This window comes from Apiospora aurea (assembly GCF_038362705.1).
Source record: "Apiospora aurea strain CBS 24483 chromosome Unknown utg000008l_segment0_segment0, whole genome shotgun sequence".
Taxonomy (NCBI): Eukaryota; Fungi; Ascomycota; class Sordariomycetes; order Amphisphaeriales; family Apiosporaceae; genus Apiospora; species Apiospora aurea.
The window spans coordinates 2,020,793-2,048,335 of record NW_027117395.1 but is presented as its reverse complement, the minus strand read 5'-3'; the positions used below and the strand labels follow the sequence as shown (position 1 = coordinate 2,048,335).

General features: G+C 53.9%; 6 protein-coding genes across 6 annotated transcripts; 5 read left to right on the top strand and 1 right to left on the bottom strand.

The window, feature by feature from the left end:
• Positions 1-1,118: 1,118 nt before the first annotated feature.
• PG986_012099 (uncharacterized protein) lies at positions 1,119-3,966 on the top strand (the record flags this gene model as incomplete). The annotated part of the gene is made up of 3 exons (XM_066848321.1): positions 1,119-1,562; positions 1,618-3,535; positions 3,608-3,966. The coding sequence occupies 3 exons, from the start codon at positions 1,119-1,121 to the stop codon at positions 3,964-3,966; spliced, it is 2,721 nt and encodes a 906-aa protein (XP_066695017.1).
• A 922-nt stretch (positions 3,967-4,888) lies between these two features.
• Positions 4,889-6,901, top strand: PG986_012098 (uncharacterized protein; the record flags this gene model as incomplete). The annotated part of the gene is given in 5 exon segments (XM_066848320.1): positions 4,889-5,187; positions 5,425-5,722; positions 5,906-6,138; positions 6,263-6,502; positions 6,514-6,901. 5 exon segments carry the CDS (start codon positions 4,889-4,891, stop codon positions 6,899-6,901), a joined length of 1,458 nt encoding a protein of 485 aa, XP_066695016.1.
• Positions 6,902-7,809: 908 nt separating this feature from the next.
• Positions 7,810-8,441, bottom strand: PG986_012097 (mitochondrial 54S ribosomal protein mL58; the record flags this gene model as incomplete). The annotated part of the gene is made up of 2 exons (XM_066848319.1): positions 7,810-8,263; positions 8,317-8,441. 2 exons carry the CDS (start codon positions 8,439-8,441, stop codon positions 7,810-7,812), a joined length of 579 nt encoding a protein of 192 aa, XP_066695015.1.
• A 4,786-nt stretch (positions 8,442-13,227) lies between these two features.
• PG986_012096 (uncharacterized protein) lies at positions 13,228-14,320 on the top strand (the record flags this gene model as incomplete). Its single annotated transcript, XM_066848318.1, has 2 exons — positions 13,228-13,493; positions 13,630-14,320. The coding sequence occupies 2 exons, from the start codon at positions 13,228-13,230 to the stop codon at positions 14,318-14,320; spliced, it is 957 nt and encodes a 318-aa protein (XP_066695014.1).
• A 6,602-nt stretch (positions 14,321-20,922) lies between these two features.
• On the top strand, positions 20,923-24,852 carry PG986_012095 (uncharacterized protein; the record flags this gene model as incomplete). The annotated part of the gene is made up of 1 exon (XM_066848317.1): positions 20,923-24,852. The coding sequence occupies one exon, from the start codon at positions 20,923-20,925 to the stop codon at positions 24,850-24,852; it is 3,930 nt and encodes a 1,309-aa protein (XP_066695013.1).
• A 1,113-nt stretch (positions 24,853-25,965) lies between these two features.
• PG986_012094 (cis-trans protein) lies at positions 25,966-27,162 on the top strand (the record flags this gene model as incomplete). Its single annotated transcript, XM_066848316.1, has 2 exons — positions 25,966-26,317; positions 26,396-27,162. 2 exons carry the CDS (start codon positions 25,966-25,968, stop codon positions 27,160-27,162), a joined length of 1,119 nt encoding a protein of 372 aa, XP_066695012.1.
• Between the last annotated feature and the right edge of the window lie 381 nt (positions 27,163-27,543).

Below are 27,543 nucleotides of genomic sequence, written 5' to 3'. Positions count from 1 at the left end.
CCGGCGCCTCTGTTGTGTACGACCTGGCATGCACTCGACGTCGTATTCCCGCCGTGGTGATGTATTGCCCCTCCCTAGCTAGGTAGGCAGGTCGGTATGGACCGAGTCCAGATCCACCAAAACTTCTTCGCTTAGCCGATGGCACCGTCCGTCTGCTCTCTCGGTGCAAGACGACGGCCTGCCAGACTTTTTCCTGTCGATCCCTTTCAGCGAGCTCAAACTTGCACCGGGGGTCCTCTCGTCCAGCCTGACGCATTTGCAAGTGTAAGTGTGAAGAGAGACGTCCCGAGCTGAAGCAAGATCCCAACCGAATCGGGCGAGGATACTCGAGCCTGCTTGTAGTAGTGGTAGTTGTTGCACCACCTTTTCAGGTATGCCAATATATGCCATATCGCACCCCTGTCCTGACCTCGATGGACGTGCCAGGGGTCCCGGCGAGTACCCATGTAGCGCATCTGCAGGGCTGCCTCGTAATTTACACAATGGTTGGTGGTTGGCTCGGCCGATTACCACGTCCAGCCCAGTCGCCCGTCCACCGCAGCCAAAGAAAGTCGTCGAGGGCAAAGATAGATGCAACCGCTTCAGAAGACCAGCTGAGGACCACTCGGTCTGGTCGCTCACTCATGCCTCCCTGGAACCGAAACATGGTGCATACCTACATACTTCTACATCTGCATGTCAGATCAAGTGGGCTCGCCCAGGGATGCCAGCCCGTCCTGGAAAAGTCATCGGTTCGTGGTGGTTAGGTCTTTTCGTCGTGGCCGGGCTTTTGTGACTTATCGCAGCGAGTGTCCAGACAACGGCCGATCCAACTATCTCCCATGGCTACCCACCCACACTGGCACCAGTAGACTATACTGCGGCTGGATCTGAACCGGAGTCATGGCGCTCTAGACAAACGCGCTACGATTAGAGGCGAGCATATCCCATCATCACTGTGCCTCCCGTTCCTGTTCCTGGGAGCTAGCCCGCGGTGTGCCTGTCCTAGGTTATTTCCTCTCTTATCCCTCCCATCTGGCACCTGGCTTTTCACCCTCCCGCTTTCTCCTTCCACTTGGGAAACCATCTTCGACGAGTAGGAGGACTGTCACTCGCTTCGCTTCCCTACTCTCGTCAAGATGGACATCAAGTCGTACTTTGCCCCCGGGCAAAGCAAGGACGATGAAAAGAAGGGCCATGACAAAAAGCCGTCGGGCACAGTCAATCTCAAAACGTTACCACCGGCGGCCAAGCATGGAGCAGCACCCGCCCCGATGTCTGGCCTCACCACGCCCAAGAGCCCGTACAGCTCTCGCCCCGGGTCCGTCTACTCATCCCACCGCGCGTCCTACTTCCCGCAGGGTGACTTTCGAAACCAGCCCGATAGTCTGGCAGACGTAAAGGCCGATGTCATGTGCAGTTGGCTGTACCAATCCCAGCTGGAGAGGCAGTATGCCACCGGCATGCTCCCGGGAGAAGGTGTTGTCCTGAAGAAGGGCAAGAACAACTTCGCCTGCTGCCCGCCCCAGCTGCGCGATATGCCAAACGGTCTGTTGCAGTCGGCCATGGAGCTGAATGTTCGAGTAAGTTGAAGCATCCACACAAGTCTCAGGAACGACTTACTCATACGACATGCAGTGCGCCATGACTGTGAACACCAGGGTCATCGGTGTCATCTTAAGCTCGCGGAGAACGACGTACGATTATATCCCCATTTCAGATAACCTCCAACTACAAGTGCTCCCCTCCATGCGCGATCTTCCCAGGTGCCAGAAGCACCACTTTGCCGCCTTCATCCAGGATCTCCAGATCCTTGTGGTCTGGGACGATGAGCCGAAGAAGGTCTTGGCCCGTGCCGATCATCTCGAACGCCAGTTGATGAAGATGATCTGGGGCACCGGAGAAGAGGAGGATGTCGAACCGGAAGAAAAGGACGAGAAGAACGGTGTCGAGATCGGCGTCTCCGCAGTCGATCTCGAAGCCGCCCTCGTCGATGAACAACGAAGGATCAAGCTCATGAACCCTTTCATGGTGGCCTGTACCTTGGCCCTCTGCTTGTCGTGTGTCGGTATCGGTTACCGGGCCCTCGCCCTGGAAATCTCCACCGACAACAACTATATCCGCCTCCTCGTCCTCATCTACGTTCCTATTTCCATCTTCATCTCCTTCTTCTTCTTCGGCGCCATCGTCGGCGGCTTGTTCCAGATGTTTGGGCCCATCTCGCAGGTCGACAAGAACTCCCTGAACTACTCCGGCAAGGCTCCCAAGCGCCTGGACCGCAACTTCCACAATATCCCGCACATCACCATCCAGATGCCCGTCTACAAGGAGGGCCTGAATGCCGTCATCAAGCCGACCGTGCAGTCTGTCAAGCAGGCCATCTCCACCTTCGAAATGCAGGGCGGCTCTGCCAACATCTTCATCAACGACGACGGTATGCAGCTCATCTCCGAGGAAGACGCGATAGCTCGAAGGGAATTCTACGAGGAAAACAACATCGGCTGGGTCTCCCGACCAAAGCACAACCCGAAGCCCGAGGACGGCGCCAAGCCGTTCCTGCGTCGCGGCAAGTTCAAGAAGGCCTCCAACATGAACTACGCCATGATGGTCAGCAACCGCGTGGAAGACAGGCTGGTGCAGGTCCCTCGCGGCTCGAACTGGACGCAGGAGGACGAAAGCACCGCCTACGAGACGTGCCTCGCCGAGGTCTTGGCCGAGGACGACAACCGCACCTGGGCCGAGGGCAACATCCGCATCGGCGACTACATTTTGATCATCGACTCCGACACTCGTGTTCCCGCCGACTGCCTGCTCGACGCCGTGAGCGAGATGGAACAGTCGCCCGAGGTGGCCATCTTGCAGTATACGTCCGGTGTCATGCGCGTCACCTCGTCCTTCTTTGAAGGCGGCGTGACCTGGTTCACCAACCTGATTTACTCGGCCATTACCTTTGTCGTGGCGAACGGTGACGCCTGCCCCTTTGTCGGCCACAACGCCATTCTCCGCTGGTCCGCCATCCAGGACGCCGCCTCGTATTTCGACGAGGACGGCTACGAGAAGTTCTGGTCCGAGTCGCACGTGTCCGAGGATTTCGACATGTCGCTGCGTCTCCAGGTCGCCGGGTATATTATGCGTTTCGGGGCCTACACGGGCGACGGGTTCGAAGAAGGTGTCTCCCTGACCGTCTACGACGAGCTGGCCCGATGGGAGAAATACGCCTATGGTTGTAACGAGTTGGTCTTTAATCCTTTTAAGTACTGGATCACCCGCGGGCCCATCACCCCTCTGTTCCGGAAGTTCTTGGGGTCCAACATCCATTTCCCCAAGAAGCTTACTATCTGCGCTTACATCGGTACCTACTATGCGATTGGGGCTGCTTGGATCATGACCCTGGTGAACTACTTCCTGACAGGCTGGTTCTTTGGCCTGTATGACAAGTGGTACCTCGATTCCTTCGCTATCTACATTTCGCTCATTGTCGTCTTCTCGCTCTTTGGAAATGTTTCCCTGGCCGTCCTACGCTACCGTCTCAACCAACAAGGTCTCCTTTCGGCTTGTAGGTATATTCCATGCTCTTTGTCTTGCGACTGTTTCGCGACACTTTACTAACACGCTTTCTCCCCCGCAGTGTTTGAGAACTTCAAGTGGCTTCCGCTCATGACCATCTTCTTGGGCGGCATCTCACTGCACGTCTCGCAGGCGCTGCTCTCGCATTTCTTCTCCATCGACATGACGTGGGGCGCGACGGCGAAGGAAGTCGAGGAGGTCAACTTTGTCGAGGAGATCCCGCGGCTGCTCAAGCGGTTCAAGGGCACCTTCGTCTTCTGCCTCGTGCTGACGGCGCTCATCATCTGCGCATACCACGTCTTCCCCTACAACTGGCAGATCAAGACGTTCGCCTCCATCTACCCCGTGGCCAACCTCATCATCTGCCATTTCCTGCTGCCCGTCGCCCTGAACCCTGCGCTCATGGTGTTCAACTGGTAGAAAAGAAAGAGAGAGAGAGAGAGAATGACAGGAAGGAAAAGGAGGACGAGAGGTGTGTGGGGGGATAGTTGATGAGGCAAAGAGTCAAGAGACAGAGCAAGGAGCTCTCTCACTCCTTGTTACATCATCTGATAATGAAGTACATAAAGTATCATAATGTTTAACTCGGTTGCATGGTGTTTACGGATAGAATGGGACATACATAGATGTGAGATTATTTGCCGGGCGGCTGGGGTGTACACGTTATGCCGTCAAGGGATGGAAATGGACAGACGGGCCGCATAGACTCGGCGAGCTATGCGGCAGTGCTGTTTGTTTCCTTGTCAATCCTTTCCCCGTCTCTTCTAGGTACCTGTTCTGCGCAGTTCCTCATTCATTTGACACTTTGAATATCATTCGCTTAACAAACAAAAACCAGAAAAGTAAAACAATGCCTGTCGATGCGTCATGTGTCAGTCAGTGCCCAGGTAGCATTACCTAAAAAGTACCGGGAAGTATACTACACCACGCTACTGTATACTCGGTCTCGGCAGTAGGTAACCTAGAAAGTTGAAAGAAAGAAAGGCGTTTCCGTTGTTCCCCCAACCGCCCCCCACATCGCCGCAGGGAAATAAGCAGCGGAAGATCAGCACCGATCAGCTAGTGCTACCGACTTTACGCTACTTACGTACCTGCAAGGAGGGGCAAACCGTCGACAGCCTCGAAAACAAGCAATAATCCCATCTCGCGTCTACTGCTTGCTCTGTAGTGTAACTTTGCCATATGCCACCTGCAGGACCGAGTGTATCTGGATAGCCTCGCTTGGATGTGGCGGTAACCTAACAAATAAATCGCTGTCTTTGCTTGCCTCTTGGCCCGTTTCGTTGTTCCCTGATCATTGGCTGGTTCCTGTCTGCATGCGTAACGCCCTCACCCCGCCACCATGGCTATCTTCGTGGACCTCGACGGAGAGGACGAGCCGACGAGCCCCGAGAACCACCTGAACCACAACGGCTTCCACGAGCTTCCTCCCGCTGTCACGACGGGGCCGAAGCCACGAGTTCGCGCCCAGGACGGCGACAATGCCAATGCCACTGACAATCCCATCGAGAGCTCCCTCCCCACTACTACTACCTCTACCTCTACCTCTGCCTCTACATCATCCCAGCAGCCACCGCCGACGATGCCGACGCCGATGATCCCTTTCAGGAACGGAATAACGGAGGCTCTCGGATGCTATCCGTAGGCTCATTCCCTCCTCCTCCTCCTCCTCCTCCTCTCCTCATGCTGTTGCGAGTAATGCGCCTCGGGGGGCGTACGTTCTATTACACACACAAGTCCCAGCTCTCTTTTTCCTCGCTCCGAGGGAAAGAAAAGAAGACGAAGGGCAGGAAGAAGAAGAGAGACGAAAGAAACGCATCGTTTTGGTTGAGCCTTTTATAGAAAGCTAACAGCTGGGAACTTTCTCCTTCTTTGCAGTATCGCCATGGCCGTGGCCTCCTTGCTGGACCTCAACGCGCTGGACAACCTCTCGCGGACCTGCCGCGGCGTGCGGCAGGGCCTGCTGCAGTACCGCAGCTCCCTGGTCACGCACACGCTCCACTGCGTCAACGAGGACGTCGTGGTCGACCCCGAGGACACGTTCCGCTACCGCGCCCGCGCCGGCAACTGGTTCTACATGCAGGAGATGGGCGGCGACCGGTACAACGGCAAGAGCGGGAGCTGCGCGCGCGACATGGTGGCCGAGTGCCGGAGGTGCGCCAAGGTGGTCTGTCGGGTAAGATTTCTTTCTCTCATTTGGTGCTTCTTTTATTCCTCTCTCTTTCTCATTCACCCTTGCCCCGTGTACCGTTCAGAGAGTATTCCCTCTAGGGGAAAGAATGGGAATGGGGCAAAAGGGGGGTAGTGAGCTGCTTCGTTTCTGTCACCGCACACTTACACACGGAAAAAAACCTTGTAGAACTGCGCAATCAAGCCGCCAGCCCCGATTGTGCTACGGGATCGACACCGGCGCTTGTGTATCCCCTGCACCAAAGCACCGCTCGGCACTCTCGCCAAGCCGCCGTTACTGCCCGAGACGCCCCTAGACGCGGATCTCATGAAGAACGCAATCTGCACATGTCAGACCGAAGGCGTCTGGCTATGCCACCCATGTGGACGAAGTATCCGCGGTACGGATCATGATTATCAGTCGTATGTCAACCACCCATTTTTTTCACCCGGTACCTCCTTTCCCTATCTTTATGGGTACAGTAACACTATCCTAGATCAAGAAAAGGAAAGAGGCCACGGTAAAGAGATACTGACTCATGTGCAGTATTTGGCGTTGGCGCAATCAATACGGTGAGGTGCTAGGCGGCCTCGGGACCGGGATCGGTGACGGAGACCGCGGGGTCATCTGCGGCCGCGACTGGGAGTGCGTCGCCTCGAAAGAGCGCGAGCAGGAGACGGATTGCGACGCCGAGGACGCGCGCGAGCGGTCCCACTGCAACACGCCCCTGCCATGGATAGCCACCGTCACGGCCTCCTCCACCACCGTGTCCTCTCTGCCCTCGTCGTCCTCGACAGCGGCCGCTCACCGTCCCCATCGTCCGCCTCCACGTCAAGTGGTTCGGGCGGCGGCGGCGGCGGTAGTGGCGAGGGCGCAGGGCAAGGGCAGCAGCAGCAAGCACAGTACTCCTCGTCGCCCCTGGGCCCCGGGTACGTACGCCACGAGATCGAGGGCATCGGCGGCGTGGTCAAGACGAAGCGCCTCACCATGGTCAAGGTCGGCGCCTGCGTCCCGGAGTGGGAGGACGAGAAGAACCGCGGCGAGATCCTCGGCCGCGAGGTCAAGGGCATCGCGCGGAGCTGGTGCGGCTGGTGCTGGCGCGTCATCCCCGGCAAGCAGGACATGGAGAGAGCGGCGGCGGCGGCGGCGACAGCGCCAATCTCGGGGGAGTTGCCCGTCCGCTAGGGGAGGGGGTTTTGTAGGGGTTCATACGTTTTTTTTCCCAGGTGTTACAACCATAGCTTTCCATAACTGAGCCGCATATAGCTAGAAAGTGAAAAAGAACCATATGGGGAGTGTAACTCGACGGCAAGGCATGGCATGATGGATACGGTAGGAAATCGTCTGTGCAGTGGACCAACTGCTACTACTGTTCTGGTGAATACCTCTCTTCTCGGAGAGCAGGGTAGGGGGAAAAAATACGGACGAAAACATTGGGGATTTGGCGAGCAAGCCCGCTATGTTGTCTTTGCCATTGGAAGATATGGACGGACAGCATCCATATCGTTAGGATGTAATAGGATATACGACGCATACCGGTTGCATGATACCTAGGTCTAATGAAGTTCGCTCGGGGAATCAGTTCCAATGGTCCCAAAATGAGGCCTTCATACGAGTTGTTGATTATTTGTTTATACACTGTTTCTCTGTTCTGATGTACAAAATTGTAATGGCTGGTAATAGAACGGAGGTTCGGTTCTATCAAGTTGCCCCTTTCTCCGTCTCTCTATCGCATGACCTTCAATGCCATGGATTTGGGCTGCGCCAGATGCTCAATGGGTCAGTGGACGGTGGCCCGCGTACCCCTTTCCATATGGTTTGTGCGGGCCTCCTCATACCCCCACTACCTGTTTCCGCTGATGTACAGAGTCGACTCCCTTCTCGTACAGCTTGCTGCTGTTCTCATTCATCAAGTCACTCATAACCCTCTCGAGAACCCCCCGTTCTCGTGGGCCGGAACCTGCGTTGTGCCGTTCCTTAAGCACACGGCTGCCTAAAAGCCCGCCCTTTCGGGACATCCTGGTTGAGCCATTCGGGTAGATTGGCTTTCAGCCCGTTGTGTGGCAACCGTTACTCGAACTATGACTGCTGTCCTACAGTTCACCCCGCAGCAGTAAAGTGCGTCTCTTCTTGCGGTCCTCGCGGGCCTGTGAACGGATAGGTCCCCAGCGGGCCTTGATGGCCTCTTTCCGCTCCCGCTCCCTCGCCTGGTGCTCGGCGCTGGCCTTGCAGCAGATCATGACGAACAGCTTCGAGCACTCGAACTTTTCGGCCAGTCGCACCACGCTCCACTTCGTGGGGTCGGCCGCTCGCAACGCCCGCATCTCGGCCACCTGCTCCCGGGTCACATTGAACTTGGGCACCGGCACCTGATGCTTCTCCCCCAACGCCGGGACCTCTCGTTCTGCTGGTGTCGTCGAGTTTGTAGCAGCGGCAGTGGGCGCGAGGCCGGTGGAGCTACGCAGCAGGCTCGAGAGCTGGGCTTGCCGCCGCGGGTCGGAGGGCGGCAGGAACTTGAAGGGCGTGTGGTATACGCTCGGTGCGGCGCTCGGGGGTTGTAGGTGATGTGGTCGGCTTCTGCGCCAGAGAGGAGGAAAGACGGGTGCGGCGGGAGCTTCAGGGCCTTCTTGGTGCGGCGGGTGGAGGACTGGAGACGTGTTTGGCCGGTGCGGCTGCAGCTGTTGAAGAGCGTCGTCAATTGACGCAGAACTGGTCGTGCTTCCATGTTTGTGTGTATTGTTGCCTCTTTCGAGTGAAATCGGGTCAGAGGTGGGAGAAGGAGGCGCCGGCAAGGACGCTCGTCGAAAAAGACAAGTGGAGGAAGATAGCAGAAGCACTGAACGAAAATAGTGCGGGCAAAGCAAGGAATTGATGGCTCGGTCGATCTTGATCCTACAGCCGTCTGTCTCTAACTTGATTGTTGCCTCCCTAGAGCTTCCACGCAGTCTCTACATGCAGGGCATTGGCTGGCGATAGCTTCAATCATTCGAGGTGTCTTCGGGGTGGAATTGAAATTTCCACGGAGCTTTGACGGCCCGGCCAGCAGGTCGGATCCATGGGGGTTGATGGGATTGATGGATTGATGGGGGTCAGGGCACGTGCTCTCCAACAAGCGTCCCTCTGCCAGCTCCTGCCAAATGGAGTTGCATGCATCGCTCTCATTGGCTGTTGCTACTGCCAGAACTGCCAGAACTGCCACTCACATGTACCTAAGAGACCCTATCATCAAAGTTGTGATGTTTTCCTGCATACAGAGCGAACTGATACTCACCCGGTACTCTCGGTAATTGACCGACCATGGCCATGCTATCTGAACCCGTGGACCAAGGCCACAAAGGTACGAATACGCTTCGAGGCAAGGTGCTTGCCACTCCTCGGCTCTCCATGGCACAGGACTTGGCTCATACATGGCGTTGGGAAGTGGCAATTATGGGTCTATACTTCCATCCTTCATACGACCAACGAAGAGGAGGCACTGTACACAGTCGTTAGTCGATGCCATATCCAACGACCGACATGTAAGGTATGAAAGGCATATGGTGTCACAAAGTGTTCGCAAATCTCAATGTAATGGCATATATGCCTGCCTAGCTGGAGCCATACACGCAGCTATGTTATCTACAGACATATTTTGCTGATATATAATCCGCTTCGTCCTTGCACTCCCATCTGAAGCTACTAGCAGGCTAGCCCGGATGCACCAGCACAATAGCCATCGAGGGAATACTATGTCCAAGCTGGTGATGCCACAGGTCCGAACACACGAAATAGCCTTTCGGCCTTGAAGACATCAAGAGAACTCGACAAGGTGCGATGTCCTGACCCTCATATTCACTTTACATGTGGTGTCTATAGGTATGTGTAATCAAGATCAGCAGCTGATAAGACTCCCACCAGGCAAGTAGCATATCCCTAGCCGGTCTCCTTGGCGTATTTTGGCACGTGCATGATAGTCTCTTGCAATGTAGAGCTGCAGCAATAAAGAAGAAAAAAGTACGATGTAGTAGGAGGCAACAGTCTGAGGTAACAGTGGATTTTCTTCAAGTTTGCGTTATGATATTCTTGTTGTCTGCTCTCGCTGATCGAGGTTAGAGGTCAGAGCCAGACGTCCGAAGAATTAGACCTACGGAGACAGCCGTAACGAATATCCTATAAGCCGCATAGTATAATACCTACTTGAGGTTTATCGGGTGTTATGAATTTGCGGCGAGACGCCTTGGCGGGTCTTCGATAACAATGCCCAAAACCCAACGTTTCACAGCCTGTACTCACTGCCGTTCGGTAAGACTACATACAATCCAGTGTGGATGGACTTTTAATTTTTTTCCACGTGTTACAAATCCCTTCTTTGAACGACACTTTTTCGATATTACATTCATGGTCAATCGGGACTTACGACCGTATGTGGCAGGACTCATGACCAACCTGAATCGTATGCTCAAGTACGCCGAGCCCGGGATCACACGAAGAGGAGGAAGGGGGAAAAGCGATTTGGCAGCTTTACGTAGATTCTTGTTTCCACCACGAGATCAAGAAGAGATTTGACAAGCTATGACTCACAGCTGGAAGCGCCCACGATACACCCCCTGTGATCGCATGTCTAGACTATGTGTACGATTGGGCATAGGCATGTTCAGCAGCAGAAAGATGGTCCTTAGGTGTCGTTAGTGTTCTGAAAATAACCCACGCCCCACTAAGCCACCTCAAGTCACCGACCGCATTGTTCGAAGGGTTGGCTGGGCTTCTGATCTCGACTCTGGAAAAAACGAACCCCAAACTGCCAAACCCCTCTCTTTCCAGAGATCTTCCAGCGCCCATGCTCTGTGACGTAACCCCTTGCCCAATCTTCATGTGCGGAATGCCGCTCGCCTGAACGGATCCGGACATGTACTTTGCGCGGGTGTTGCAGGCAGCTGGGTTAGGCACATGTAGGTAGGTAGACAAAAAGTATCGTAGCTCAGTTTATAACATAGCTAGGTCAGGGTACAGGGTGATGTGGTGCGTGCCGCTTGATGGTGGCTAGGTATGCTCGAGTTGCTGTTAATGGCGTTGTCAGTCAGCAGATGCATCGACGTGGGATGGCTCTATTTTGGGGTCTTCATTAGGCTTTCGCAAATGAATGTTGGTAAGCAGGCAGTCGGGTTGCCCAGCAGAAGTAATAAGCCTGAGACCGGGCTATCAGTGCTCTCCCCCTTTTCTCGATCAATGCCTCGCGAGTGAAGCATGTAGATGACGACGGGCGCTATCTGGATGCGATCAATGCCTGATGGGCCAACCTCTTTTAGGTTAGAGTTTCAGTGGATGTTGGCATCGATCCTGCTTTTGTTTGTTGCTTGCGGGCCCCGCCGTTGATCTTCAGGGTATCCCGCTCCGCCTTTGCCTGGGCAGCACGGTCATACTGCAGATGCTACCTACCTATCTGGCGAGGCAAGTCACTGGTGGTCCAGCCAACAGGGGGCGGCTGTGCAGGTGGAAGACGGAGATAGGTATGTACATACATGCAGATAGCCATGCATTCAGTCGCAGGAACAGGCAGTTCTGCAGGCAGTTGGCCAAGCTTTTCTTCCTGGCTTACGTCGAAGTTGGCCGGGAGGATGGCGGATGGGTCACAGATCGTTCCACTTACATCGGCCATGTTTCCCATGAGATGCCCTGCCCTAGGGTTACAGTACAACGGCAAAAAGCGCCTGACAGCTCGCTGGGCTGTGCGCGTGCTGTTACCTCCGGTCTGGGTAATATTGACAACGGGCTTGTTGGCATTGCATTGACTTATGCTACTCAATGCGAGAAAGATTGGTGGGTGGCGGCGGTCATTAACGAAAAGAAGAAGTGTTGTCCACTCCTGGGCTGAGGGTAAAGACCCTCTTTCCAATGCCCAACCGTGTTCCTTGGTTGTCTCCGGGGACTGACCAACAATCGTAATAAAGAAAATAGCCTTGGAAGGATGCGCAATCCAGCTTGGAAACGGCCACTCCCTCTTATTTCTGACTGGCTGAAAGAGGTATTGACAGACGGGGGGGCCCTGATTAAGTAGTACTACCCCTTGGACAATCCATACCTAATACACTCAATCGCGAAACATCCTTTTCAGCCAGGCTGGCGTCAATCAATCAAATGTATCGAGAGGCCTTCTGTTCTGTTTCGGAGGTAGGCGCATACGTCAGGCAAGCCGTATGTGCAGTATGTAGGCCAAACCCTTCAAGTATATAGCACCTGGCGATCCCAAGATCTGCCGGCCACGTAGAACTGTTAGCCCGTATATCGACTTCCAATTGTCTAACCAATACCCCTACTTGTCTTTTGCAATTACGCTGTGGCGTTTACCTGGTCGGCACTTTGACAAACCGAAGCCAACTCCTACTACATACCTAGGTACCCATCAAGAAGGAAACTGTTGAAGTCTTTACAGGCCAAACAAACCCTCCCATTACTTGGGTTCCCGTTCGTCACTCCCACGAAGATTAATAACAACAACAAGCAATCACATTGTGTTGCGTTGCGTCGTGTTGAGACAGTCGCAAGCCCGGAACACCGACAAGAAACAACGCAGGAGACGAGACGCTGCCCTCCCCCCTGCCGTGGTTACCAAGAGCAACTTGACAGTGCATTGTCGTGATCTCTGCTTTTGCTTGGGTGCTGGTTGTTGTTGTTTTTCTTGCTGGGCAGATTGATCCCAACCAGTCCGTCCGTCAGCATTGATCTGTGCACTCTGACACTGTACCTGCGCCTTCTTTGCCAAGAAGGGACCAACGGACTCGACGAAAGTGGCTTGGAAGGATTGCCTGCATTATTGCGTCTTCATCTCGCATTGCAGCGCATTAAATCATCAGCTCAACAACTGCGGCGCTTTTTGGGCCAGCTTGCCTGCTGCTGCTTAGCTCTGGACTCTGGGCTCTGGGAGAAAGAGAAGCGGTTACAAAGCTTTGCACCCATTGATTCTCCAATCGCAAGTTGGCACTCATCTGGGTTGGTGGTTCGCAGTTCCAGTAAGTGAAGTCCCTCCAAGATTACCCTTTCGCTTTTGAAACGCAGACCACCCCGACAAATTGTCTCATTGTCATCCTACTCCTGCCCGCCCAACTCGAGCTCGGCTGCCCTCGTGATTGATCCCGTTCTTTATCCTGTCGCCTTCTCGTCCTTAATCTCGCGTCCGGGGCTTGTGCCAGAAACAGGCCTCGTGGTCCGCACGCACTGCCCAGCATTTGCTTACTCGTGTGCCGATACGCTTGTCTGCGCTCGTCTTCCCTGCTCTCTTCCTGCTGCTCCCGCTCTAGGCGTTTCTTCCTGCTTCCCCCACAATTGGCCGTTTCCCTGATAGTGGGACGGCCGTCACCTCCCTCCGCCTTGTTTTCTGCTGCAACACCCCACTGATCGATGTCGTTTGTCGTCTACGCCGTCCCTTTATTATCTCGAGCTTACTAACTGTAGCTCCGCGCTATAGTTCCTAACCTCCCCATACCCCGAAACTGTCACGATTACGAATACAATCCAACTCAAAACTACAAGCCATCATGAGTCTTGCTCCGGCACCCGAAATACAGAAGGGCCCCGTCGTGGGTTCCATGCCCCCTCCAGCTCTCAATGCAAAGGGCACCGAACGCGACTCGGCCAACAGCGAATCTATCACCAAGAAGAAGCGAAGTTTGTTTGGTTTCGGCAAGAAGAAGGCGGACGACAAGGCAACGTCCTCAGGTACCACCAAGTCGACTTCGCGACCAGAGGCAAGCTTGCCGAGTCCCCCGCCCGGTGGGGATCTGTCTCATCTCTCTTCTACTCGGTCGGCGACAACATCCCCAATTCCAATGGATGCATCACACCGAGCGCCCTCCTCCCCCTGCCCGGGGGATATCCTCGTCTCCCCGGATGGCCTCGCCTGCGACATCTCAGATCTTCGAGCGAGACGTCCAAGAAAGCTCCGTGGCCATGCCCAACTCACCAGCCATTCCGTCGCACATTCAAGTGGAGAACCACATCCCCCCAGCGCTTGATGCCACTTCGGAGGCTATTACGGACGACCACCTCAACCCCGACAGTGTCGAGATCGTCACGCACACCTCGCACCAGCCCGCTGCTGTCACCGTGACAGGGGCAAGCCCCTACGAGACGCAGAGCACTCAGAGCACTTCTTGGGTCGACGAATTGCAGTCGTTGGCGGAGAAGGACGAAGCAGCCTCCAATTATGGGTCCCTGGACTCTACCGACATCCGCCGTCTGAGTTTCATCTCTTTCGCAGATGTTGTTCAAGCAGAGCAAGGAAACAACAACATAGCTGCTAGTAGCCGAGAGTCTATGCGAATCCCGGGCCTGACTTCTCTTTCGTCAGCCGCGATCAACCGCTCCCCGTCCCCCATCAGGTCGCCCATCTCTTCTCATGCTGAGACGTCACCGCCTACCAGTAAATCTGGGTCGATCAAGGGGCTGGACATGTCACCCAGCAGAAAGCCTTTGGGCAGCCCTTCGTCTGGTCACCACACCCTCAGTGCCGCCACTAGTAACGATCTGAACATCGAGACTATGTCACAGGCTCTGAGGCGTACCGGTAGCACGGACTTGAGCACTGCTCGCAGTCCCCCTATCAGTCCCGTTGACGGCCCGTCCCGTTAGGTCCGGGCACGTTATTATGGGAGTCCTTCGCTGAGCCCTGGATCATGGAGAGGAAGTGCCACAGGGTCTCGCAGCGAAGTCGTTTGAACCTGAAACTCGGTCTGTGGCTCTCTCGATGTCGCAAACCATGGCTTGCTCACACTTGGAGGGGTCCCTTTTTGGAGAGTTTTGCATCATGGATATCTTCCATTTCGATAGCGGGAGAGGCGAGTGCAGTTTTGAAGGGCGCAGTATTTGACGGTCCATTGACCTTATGATGAGTACCTTTGGGCGGCTGCAATCTGTCGATCTTAAGATTCTGAAAGATATTCTTTCAGTAAAGCAGGCTTGCCACGGGGAGGTTCTGGCGTTTTTGATTGGTACACACGGTTACATGAGGTGATGATGGAGCAGGGGTGTGAGAAGAGAGACGACCTAGAATGGTCTGGTTGGCTTCATTTTTTTATTCGGATATATTCCCCACTGAGCGTTCAACTGAGAGAAAGCGATGTTAGGATTTTTGGTCAGGGGAACGAACCGGTATTCCCAAAGCTCTCTAGGGTGGTTTGTGGGCACATAGGCAATAGGCATAGTGTAACTGAACTCGGAAGGAGAAGTTGTATATGCATTTCATTGATCTTTTACCCCTGACGCTTTCCACGTGATCAAAATATGTGACGAGTCTGTACCCAGAAGTAATCGGTTTGGAACTTAAGCTATGTTATATTTAGTCAGTAGCTCTGACTTACAGAACAATACCTGATATCGAACTATGTGAGATCATACCCAGAGCATCTACATCGATGTAGATTCTCCCTCTGCCCAAATTGGCGTTGGCAAGCATGCCTCTTTGTGCCCAGCTCATCGAGTGAGGGTTTGGCTTCGGTGAGTATGATCGCATTACCCTTTTTAAGAGTGACTCGTCAACAGACCATGATAATAGAATTGTCTCACTTATAGTGATTTACTCTTGCGTATAGGGGTCCAACTTTCGGATAAGGTTAGTCAGTTGAATTTCACGAAGCATTGTTCTCCTGTCTTGTCGCCTGGTGAGAAGGGGAGAAAGCTTGTCGTGAGGGCGTACCTGTTCTTACGTTTCGATTCTTGATACTCGTAGAGTGTTACAGATTTTTCCAACTACATGAGCGGAAGGCCAAGGAACGGTGCACTCTCGAGATGAAAATTCGACTCGTTCGGTGTCCGGATACTATAACCAGGTTGACGTCTGGTATGAGTATGGGAAAGTAATGATGTCAATAACTACGCTGAAACGTATACACAGGGAAGTATTCTACAAAGGTTCGATGACCAGAAAAGGACGTGGTACCAGGTCTCGATCCAATACGGGTATCTGCAAAGGCGGGCTCCAAAGAAGATATCTGGGCTGTCAACCTCTACAAGGTGTCAGGCACCACCGCGTACGTAATCTGTGGGCATGTTCTCTTGGCTATTGTGGTAAGTACGAGTGTAAGTCTACGTTCTTGAAGCCATTCGGGTTAAATTTCGCAGTGAGTAGCTTGTGTGTTACCGAACGATATGTTAGAGCACCAGACACATGAATATACATCATCGGAGCTCATTGAGATACCCAGCATAACGACTATACCCTCTAAAGTCAGTATCATCCCTAGGTCCACCTATGCTTTCTCGAAGGCAATAACTGTGACACAATCCAAATATGTCAACAGAGTCATACCTGCGGTGAGCGAGATCTAGTATATCATTATATGTAAGATCATGATAAACATCGCCAGACGGCTGCCGAAACGGTTACTAAGAATGCCTCTGGTTGGTCATCCGTTTCCGCATCATACCAGCCAGGAGTACCGAAAATAAGGCCCCCCCCCCCCTCTGTTGCAGCTGATTCGCAGATGCATGAGACTCACATGACAGAGGGCCAGACTGCCAGGCACGGAAATGCACATGGCAGAGCTTCTCATCTCGGCTAGATTAGTGGGATCCGGTCACTTGCGGGAGGTAGTTGCAGGACGCAGGAGGATAGGCCCTGGCCTCAAAGCGATTAATAACATTTGTGAGACAGACTAGTGGACCTGTTGTTCAGACATGTATGTACTCACCGCACTCCTTTTCCATGGTAAAATTCTGGCCACAGACTCTTCGTACCACTGTTCTCGAGTTAGGTAAGTAAGTACTCAGTTAAATCGGAACCAATCATGTAAGCTGGACTTGATACCGAGACCTGCGCAAAGCTATTGTTCTGTGCCTGGCGCGTGCAAGCCAGAATGTTACCGCGCCGAGAAATGCAGGGCAAGGAAGGCGTTGTGTTTTCTCTAAATGCGCGCGTATATGTTTGTGTGTGTGTTTGTGCGTGTGTGACAGGATCGGGACAGAACTGCCGGCGGAGAAAGAGAGGGTTCATGGTCCTTGGATCAGACCCCTTACGTACATCCACATAGAGAAAGCACACGTAGGCATATGTATTTCGGGGGGTCGGCGTTGGCGTATAGTGAGCGATTCCCAAATTCCTGGCAACCACGCCCGCATTGCTGCAGGAGACGCACACAACCGGCATGCCGAATTGGTGGTCAGCCTTGAGCCAGCCATGCAGGCAAGGGCAGAGGAATTGGGTCACGTTATGCCCACGCATGGGATATTCGACCAGGGGGCTTTTATGATTTGGGCGTTTGGCCGAGCCAGCAAAAAATGTTTGCTTCGGGTAATTCTTTTCTCGTTCGCATGATTGGGGCAGTGCCAAGGAAACTGCTTACATATGCTGTTTTCTTTTCTTCCTCTTCTCTCCTTTCTTGGGCATGAGATGGGTTGCTGCACCTAAGCAGGCAGGCAGGTCATCTATTCATTCATGGATCAGGGGGAGGGGGGACCGACGACGACACGGCTAGGGTCCAGTCTTGCAGGCCCCCTCGTCAACTCGCTCGTGCTTGCGACAAGGGCATTTTCCCATTTCGGGGGTGCACTTGGCAGCCTGGGGAAGGAAAGAAAGGTTCCGAATGGTAAAAAAGAATGATATATGACAGTGCTGAGAGGCTTCTGATAGGTTGAACGCCTGTTCCATTCGATGACTTGGATACCTGCAGTACATACCTAGGTACATACATGTACAAATCATACATACAGCATTAAAGCCTACCTCGATGCAGTGGTAATTTCATTCATCGATCCATTCATAGCCCACCATTGCCAATTCCCTCGATGGTGAAGCGTTGTTCCCACCATATCATGCTGTAATGTACAAACCAGGCATCATCCAGTGCCGCTGGCATAACGTTTTCCCCATTGGATATAATGCTTGATTTCGCCATCAAGGGAACACATAGTAATCACAGGCAGTGAAAAACAAATTGTGTCAGGTCACAACGGCAATGGTGGAGCAAACCGTCCTTCCATAGGATCATGGCTGGGTTAAGCTGGTAAGTTAGAGCTGAAATCCTGTAGGAGGAAGTATACATATCATTAGTCATTTGAGTGAGTAGGGAGGGGCCCTATAAGTACATGATAGAAAAGAGGCAGACATCCTTGGCAACAAACAGCGTTTTCGGTGAAGGCGTCTCTCATCTCCGCCGACCCCGTGTATAGCCAGCCTATCCCAGGACCGTGGCCGGTTTTGCTTTGGATTCATCAGAAGTCCATCTCATTCCTAGGGGATGCACGGAGCAAGGGACGGTCCAAGATGGCAGAACGGCATTTTGTTGGTGTCAGTCTTTCTTTCTCTCACGATGGTGGATGGCAGGATGGTGGTGGCTCTGCTGGTGGGACACCCTGGTCCATGGCCATGGGCCTCGGAGAATTGCACTGTCAGTCTTCAATTTGGAGGTGGGACTGACCCGACACGGGGGGACCAGGGGGGCAAGGTTGTGTCCGCTGGCCCAATCCCGGGCAGAGAAACAGGCCCACGGGGATCACGTTTACCGTAGCATCACACGTGTAAAGTGGCTGATTACAAAATCACCAGTGGATGGTGGGCGGTGGGTGGGTGGTAGATGGTAGATGGTAGATGGTACATGGTAGATGGTACATAAGGCATGGCTTGGCACGGCCCTGGCATCGCATCATGTAAGGTTAGGACAAGAGGGAGAAGGGAAACATAGTAAAAGAAAGAAGTCAGGTTATGTAGATAGATACATGTAGATAGCCGGCAATAACTACGCAATCTGGCCGTGCCATGGTACTTTTCGCAAAGCCAATAGCCGATCCTCCTGTCATGCTTTTCTAAGAAGAGTGGCCAGAACCGTAAGGCTAATTAATAATAACCAAAGAACAAATAAGTGCTCGCGCCTCCGACAGTCCTTCTCGAGCCCTTCGAGAAGGAAAAGGACAAGCCAACGGGCGTTGCGTGGCGAGCGAACGGGGTCACATTCCAGGCTAGGCCGTCGTCCACACACGTTGAGCTTATTGGTCGCCGGGGTTCTAATTTCGTATTGCTAGGTACAGGTAATGGATGGATTGGGAAAAGAGAGTCCGAACGATGTTACAAGCCGGCCTTCGATCTCATTCCTGCCCCATCAGCGCGTGCACGGCATCCACACAGGAGGGACTCGGACTGACTCGGACGCACAGCGCAGCGTGCCAAGGCAATAAATACACAAGGTAGTTAGTTGGGTAGGCAGACACGGATGGAAACCGGTATGAGCGATGGTGACCGAAGGATGACAAAGATGGCACCCGGGCAAGACGAGACGGGAGCAGAGAACAAATGTACAGAACGGCGCAGATATTGATGTAATCATCTAATTACCACGAGCAAACACTCATCAATATTGGTTTTTAGTGCAGTTGATGCATTCGGGGAAATCATACCATGGGCATGGGTACATGGATGGGAATGATGGGTGGCCTCATGTTGAGCATATATTTGAATGGTGGTTTTGAACGAACTGACCTCGAAACCTTCCTGGCCCGCTTGTTCTTGATACCAGGGGCAGGATCACAGAGCAGAAGAATGAAACCTGGATTCCTAGGAGGCAGGTTTTATTCGCAACAAACATGGGAGTCCAGTTTCGGGCTCGGATTTTTGCTCGCATCTGCATCCTCCAAGCTACGTCGGTAAGGATTGGTTATGGTTATGATCTCATGCGGCATGTTCAGTTGCCTTGCAGAGGACAGACAGTTCAATGTTGGTACATTCTTGAGCGCCGAGGTCTATCGTTAGGGACGCTGTCTGTGCCTTGGAGGCATGTAACTGTAACATACCCTAATTCTGCCCATGTCTGTTGTTTGATTGACCCTGGTCCGCCGACGAGCTGACATCCTGAAAAAGAACAAGCCCGTTCCAGTCGAGCCAGGCATTGCAACTTCGCCCCAGCAGCAGCAGCAGCAGCAAATGCCCGAAGATCTATTTGGACATTGTTGTTGGTTGTGCTGCTTTATATTTTCTTTCTTTCTTTCGGAGTCCAAGTGCATTCCATATCACAGCAACAAAGAAATCGCTGGACCATCCATCCATCTCCACCTTCAGCAGTATCCGCCAAGGCGAATCATGGCCTAACCTACCCGAGCCAGCTCTTGAACGCGCGAAACGAACTCCCTCGCTGCAGCACCCACACAACCACACTACTGTCTCGTCCATTGGAGGATCCAGTCAGTCAAGCCCAGGCTCTCGTCCAGACAGGGCATCAATCTCCTTCGACTGTACCTGCGCTCGTCCCTGGTCTACCTGCATCAGCAATACATATATCTACATCTACGCACGCATGGTCGGGTAGTAGTAGTAGTAGTAGTAGTAGAAGGAGGGAATACCCGGTTGCAGCAGAACTCCAGCAACGCCTGCCTACCTATATTTACACTGCATTACATACGATACAGCTCTCTCGCCCAACAAACAAATAGGATCGAACGACTGGGACCAAAAGTACCCAAGCACCAAGGTGGCCCCCCGCGCGCGCGCGACGAGACAAGCACCTCCTATACTAATCTCTTGCTCTAACCTAGCCCAGCAACCAATCCGGTCCCCCGACAAGGCAGGCATACCCTTCGCTCTCCCGTCGGCCATCTTGCACGCTTGTCGTACGTCCACTTTTGAGTACCGGCGCTGCCGTTTGATTATTCTCTCCACGCCGGAATATCGGACTGGGATGGCCAATGACCAGTAGCAATATACCGTACTGCCAAAGATGTAATAATTGCATCCAATATACCCCCAGATGCTGATTTTTCTTCTGGAACACGTCTCGATTCCTTCTTATCCCAGAAAGCGCTGCGCGGCGGATCGAGGGAAACGGCCCCAGAAAAACGCAAGCAAGTCATCATTGACCGACAGAAAAACATCGCTGCGTCCCAATCCCGCCGGATCTCTAGAATGATAAACACTCGATGGGACCGGCTGCTGCTAGAGAAGAATATCGCCCTCGAGAGATCCGCCTACGACTTATGACCCGGCGCCGACGCATGCAGCACCCGAAACGAATCGCATCGCCGATCTTACTCCCCCGAAAACAACATCGCTAATAGAAGCTGAACGATCGCTTCGTGCATACACGCTCTCTCCTAGCACAACCACACCGAAATCCTGTCTACATGCAATTGCGAGCACGACATAAGCATCTACTATCTCCTGGCCCTTTGGTCCCACGCAAGTTTGCGAGCGCGTCCAATGCACAACATCTACCTCGATTGCTGGTGTACACTTTCAGGCCGACAACGGAATTATGAGAAGCCTCCTTCCCCCGGGAATGGACGGACAAACGCATAACGGCGGCGACGCGGTTGTTGCCGACAGCAGCAGCGGCAGCGGCAGCAGCAGTAACAGTAACCAAGATGGTAGCAGACCGCCTTTCCCAGCGGCAGACAGGTCGCAAGCTTCACCCGGCTCAGCGCGCGCCAGCAACGACACAGGGAGGGAACGCGAACGGGAAAGAAGTAGCACTATGCACGGCTCCAGTTTCATACCCACTGTTCACTCGCAGAATACCATCCGAACCGTTACACCAGAGCCCGCAGAGGAAGATGGCCATGCTGTGAACCTCGACACTGCGGCAGCTCAGGCATCACAGGGTTCCCGGGGTTACGGCACCACGTCCCCTCAAACTTCTCCCCGGTCTATACCTGGCGGAGAGACAAGACGCCAGGGCATCGTATTTAACGATGCCTTTGGCGATTCTTACGACGACTCGGAAGCGAGCCCTCCCACGCAGTCGAAATCCGCGGTCCGGCCCCGCACACATACCATGGATGGGTCGCTCGCGGTACGCCAGCAGTCGAACACCACGTCGTCAGGCAACCGACACCGTGTGGGTTCCTTCTCATCCACGGGGTCTACGCAGCCTGCCGACCCTGAAGGTCGCCCAGCGGCGGCAATGGAGTCGGTGGGATATCCGTCCATCGCGCCAATACGATCGCCAGCAGACCTCAAAATTTCGATTTCCGGCAAGGACAAGAGATCGGTAAACAAGCGCTTAATAAAACGTGCATCGTCGCGCCCTACTTCACCTCTGATTTCGCCGCCGCCTTCCGTGGATTCTTTACCACTCCCAATACCCACCGATGATGCAAATAAGGTTTTATTGCTAATGAAGACATTGTGTGGTCGGATGAAAGGCCAAGTGGAATATCAGAGCGAGCCTAGCGGTCCGTGGCACGCTGGCGTCTGTTATATAGATGAGGAGCGAGGCAGTTTATTATTCGATCCAGGCCAGAATGGGCCCTTTCATATTCCCATCGTTGGCGATCTCCGTGGCTGCCGAGTTCTTCCTGTCGAGGCGCCCGATGGAACAGGCAAATGCCTCGAGTTGTCGAGCCAGAAGATGGGCATTGAGCTGTTACTCAAGCCTGCAGTGCCGGCCGAAGTGGATTTCTGGCTAGCCGCGCTGCTTTGCTGGCAACAATTGCGGCCGAGTGGCGTGCGCTTCCCGAATGGCCGGGGCACCAGCTCGCCATCAGCTACTACCGGGCGGCCAGAGATGCGACGCCGAGGTTCCTCTACGCCCGGCTCCGGATCCTCGAAAGATGCCGCCATCATCAAGGTTGGCAAGGTCATGCTATGGGACAAGGGAGTCGCTACTTCGCCACGAGCGATCGTGAAGCGACCTTCAACCCGAGACCTGCGAGGATCTGCCACGGCTTGGAGGCGGGTGTCCTGCATACTCCAAGACAACGGCGAATTCAAGCTGATGACGGAGAACGATGTGTCTGTCTTGTCCATAATCGAATTGTCGCAGCTATCTCGCTGCGCTGTGCAACAGCTCGACAAATCAGTTCTTGATGAAGATTACTGCATAGCGATATTCCCCATCTACTCTGCCACCTCCAAACAGCTATCAATATTCAGGCCGGTGTATATAGCATTGGACACAAGGGTCCTCTTTGAGGTCTGGTTCGTTTTACTTCGAGCATTCGCGGTCCCAGATCTGTATGGATTGGAGGCGGATTCTCAGGCTGCGGTCGACATCACCGACTTCGAGAATGAGTTTGATGGCCAAATGTTCAGGCTTGAGAAAACGATACAAGTGAGGGTCACCGAAGCCAAGCTCAAGAAAGCCGTTTCGCCGCCAGAATTGTCTGAGCGGCAAGCGCGGCAAGATCGCGATGTCCTTGTTGGCAACTACTTGGCGGAGGTTATACTGGACGGCGAGGTTCGGGCGCGGACGACTACGCAGCCGGACACGAAGAACCCGTTCTGGAGAGAAGCCGTTCAGTTCACAGAGCTTTCCTCGGCGTTGCCATACCTCTCAGTGGTCTTGAAACGGGTCGATGGTAATCTCGAGAGCTTCAGTCACCAGCTTCAGGCGTCGTTAGGGCTCCCAAAGACGGGCAATCTTACCGAGGTTATGTGCGGAGCTGTTGATATATCTTTGGACAAGCTAGATCGCGGGAAGGACCATGAGCAATGGCTGCCCATACAAGACGAGAGGAACGAATCGATTGGTACCATGTTTGTCAAGGTCAACCACGACGAGCTGGTAGTTTTGATGGCCAAAGATTACAAGCCATTGTCGGCTCTGCTCCACAAGTTCAGTGTCGGTTTGACCGGCCAGATTGCTGCGGCAATGCCTCAACAACTACGCCGGCTGGCCGAGATTTTCCTTAACATCTTCCAGGTTTCCAACAGCTCCGTCGAATGGCTTCTAGCTCTTGTAGAGGAAGAGATCGACGGCGTCAGTGGTCAGAACAGCATGAAGAAGATGCGCTTCAGCCGCCGCATGAAGTCGAACGAGTCGACAGGCTCCTCAAGCGACCGAGAAGCTCTCGTTCGGGACATGGGCAAGACCCTTGCTGGCGAAGCCAATCTCCTTTTCCGGGGAAATTCGCTTCTGACTCAAGCCTTAGAATTTCACATGCGCCGGCTTGGCAAGGAATATCTCGAGGACGTACTGAGCGATAAGATATTCGAGATCAACGAGATCAACCCTGACTGCGAAGTAGATCCGAGTAGGATACAACATGGCGATGACCTCGACCAGCACTGGGCGCAGCTAGTGCAGATCACCACCGAAGTATGGGAGTGCATCGCGGAATCGGCCAATAGGCTGCCCGCCGAACTACGGCAAATCCTGAAATACGTCCGGGCCGTGGCCGAAGATCGCTATGGGGACTTTTTGCGGACTGTCACTTATACCAGCGTGTCGGGCTTCCTTTTTCTGCGCTTCATCTGCCCAGCCATTCTCAACCCCAAACTCTTTGGACTTCTCCGAGATAATCCGAGGCATCGAGCCCAACGAACGCTGACCCTCGTAGCCAAGGGACTACAGGCACTAGGTAACCTCTCTACGTTTGGTCGAAAAGAGGGCTGGATGGAGCCGATGAACAAGTTTCTCAACACGCAACGACAGCCATTCAAGGAGTTCATTGACCAGGTCTGCTCTATACCTACGGAACGAGTCGCCACGGCCTCGCTCCCCGCCACCTACATGGCCCCGGTTACAATCCTCGGGCGTCTTTCTCCGATTGCGAGAGAAGGGTTTCCTGCTCTGCCTTACCTGATTGACCACCCTCGCAACTTCTCTGCGCTGGTCAAGTTATGGCTGGAATCGCATCACCCTACTGACCCGGAAAGCAACACGTTCGAGGGGGAGCTGTCCGAATTCCATGAGCTCTGTGTCATGCTCCAGAAGCGGTCCGATGAGTGTTTGAGCAAAATCGAGGCGCTCCGGACTGCCGAGGACCAGTCCATCATGACGGACGATTTCGCCGAGAGCCTGGAGAAGTCTTCTTTCATGGAGTCGGCCAGTCTCTCTCAGATCCACTCGCCGGCCTGGGTTGACAATGATCCGTATCGGCCGCCTGGGTCGTCGGGCAGTGAGCAGGAAGGCTCGAGCGAGCGGTCTCTCTTCCGGGAGCTCAAGTTTGGCAGCGGCCGACACGGGCCGGAGAGCTCGTCGTCGCGCCAAACATCGGACAACTCGGAGGTGAGCCTGTCGCATCACCTGAGCGGGACACTCCGACGGAACGGGAAGCTTCCTCGAAACCTCTTTGGCCTGATCGGCAGCAAGAAGTCGTCGAAAAATGATCATACACCAACTTCGAGCCCCAACGCCATCCGGGAGAGGCACCGCGAGGACAAGGACAAGGACAAGGGGTTTCTGCGCGGCATCTCGGAGGGCTGGCAAAAGGAGAGCGGCGGGGATCACTCGAGGCATTAGGACTGTCACGAGGCACCGGGCCAGCACCGCATAGGGCAGGTGGGCGACAGGAACGTTCTCCGGAAACGGAAAGGCCAAGCGCCACAGCAGTGCATTTCGGGCAGCGACGGAGTTATGGAGGTGATGGCCAGGCCATCATCATCAGCGTAGAAGCCGGAGCATAAGACGGGATGGGATTATGTTGTTATTGCGGATATATCTGACGATGAAGAAGTAATGCAGCCATGCCGAGGTGCAGACGACCTATACCTACCTCCTACTGTACATGGGCCAGTTTTTGGCGTACGAAGAAGCGACGAAAGGATCCATCTTGGAGTTGGTGATGTTATGATACCGCCACTACAACTATTGGTTGGATACGAGTGTGTGAGAGCGTTAGAGCATCATACAAGTGTTGGAAATACAATACCCTTGCTATGTCTATACTACCATTTATGTTTATATATATATATATATTTGGTGTTTTTCTATCTTTGGTTTTTGATGAAGTGTTCTCCCTCGACACGTACTGCATGCAGTACTAACCTACATGTTTGAGATGTCGAGTGGTACTTACTTCCTAACTTAGGCCCTCTGGAATGCTGAGAGCCCTGTAGATCTCAGCCTCGCAAGTGGGCTGGGGGTTTATTTAGGTGCAGTGGGGTTGCGTTACCCCTCGCTTACTCCCAATTTCCTTAGATTCCTAGGAAGGCGGGGTCCCCTAGAAGCTTCTATGCCGCTTCAGCAGCTGCTAGAAATTCGAATTCGCATGCGCACGCAAAATCGGCGGCGCCTGTTAAAAGTCGGGCCTCGCCAGCCTGGTCCAGCATTTGCTTCAACGATTGGATTGATTGTCGATCTAAGAATTGATTGATTGAGTGATTGCTCTGCCTGGATTGTACTCTTCTTGAAAAAGCAATTGGCCCGCCCGCACATTCTCAACCTGGCCCTGGAATTCCTTTCCTTCTCCGTCCTGCTTTGCTTCTAGATAGATACCCCGGCAGCACTTGCCTACATACCTCTTCACACACATCCGTCGACTTGGTTTGACTCTTCTTCCTCCACCCGACCCAACCACCTACCAACAAGACACTCACACTCGCTCGCTACCAACACACGGTACCCTTGAGCAACATGGCCGACGAGCAGGTAAAGCGCAGCAAGGTCTTCTTCGACATCACCATTGGCAAGAAGGCCGCCGGCCGCGTCACCTTCGAGCTCTACAATGACATCGTCCCCAAGACCGCCGAGAACTTCCGCGCCCTCTGCACCGGCGAGAAGGGCCTGGGCAAGAGCGGCAAGCCCCTCCACTACAAGGGCAGCATCTTCCACCGTGTCATTAAGCAGTTCATGATCCAGGGTGGTGACTTCACCGAGGGCAATGGCACCGGCGGCGAGAGCATCTACGGCGAGAAGTTTGACGACGAAAACTTTGAGAAGAAGCACGACCGCCCCTTCCTCCTGAGCATGGCCAATGCCGGTCCTGGTAAGTACATTTCTTCTCGAAAATCATAAGCCAGTCATAAGCAGAGGAACTCGGGCTAACCTTAAGCGAAAACCGCAGGCACCAATGGCTCCCAGTTCTTCGTTACCACCGTGGCTACGCCCCACCTCGACAACAAGCACGTCGTCTTCGGCGAGGTCCGCAGCGGCAAGTCCGTCATTCGCCAGGTCGAGAACCTGCGAACAGAGGGCGGCGACAAGCCCACCCAGGACGCCGTCATCGCTGACTGTGGTGAGCTCACCGGCGCTGCTGCCGAGGCCGTGGGCGCGGATTCCAAGACCGCCGATGCCCTGGGTGACGCTTACGAGGACTTCCCCGAGGACATGGACGAGAAGCTGGACGCCGTCAAGATCCTAGAGATCGCCGCCAACTGCAAGGAGTACGGCAACAAGGGCTTCAAGGCCGGCGACGCCTCCCTGGCCCTGGACAAGTACCAGAAGGGTCTGCGCTACCTCAACGAGGAGCCCGACCTGGACGATGCCCCCGCCGACACCAAGCCTAAGATGGACGCGCTGCGCTTCACCCTCAACAGCAACTCGGCCATGATGAACATCAAGCTGGAGTCCTGGGCGGATGCCGAGCACGCCGCCTCGGCCGCGCTGGCTGTCTCGGGCATCAGCGACGCCGAGAAGGCCAAGGCCCTGTACCGCCGCGGTGTGGCTCTGATCAAGATGAAGGACGAGGACTCGGCCATCCAGTCTCTCGAGGCAGCCAAGAAGCTGGTGCCCGGTGATTCCGCCATCAACAAGGAGCTCGACGCAGTTAAGAAGGCGGCCGCAGACCGGTTGAGGAAGGAGAAGGCGGCTTACAAGAAGTTCTTCGCTTGAGCGGGAGGCCTTCGAGGCGAGATATCAAATCATGTGGTTGCCATGTCGCCCCCACACGGTCATACATGAGAATTGATCGCATACGGAATTTGATCAAGATACCTAACGGCGTAGACATGTCTGTCCTCTATCGACAATAGCGAAGACACTCGAGTCTATCTCACATACCATTGATGATAGATGATAGATGACGAGAAAAGGAATATGAATGAAATGAAACCATGAGACTCCATAATCCATGTTCTTACTATGTGAAGCTTCTTGTAGCTTTCGAGCTGAATACGCATCCTCAAGTGAGGAATAAAGCGGCAACCAAGCCTCTGCATCAAGCAATCGTCCCTCAGCACCCATGTCATCATTTTCAGCCGATCGTTCTATAGG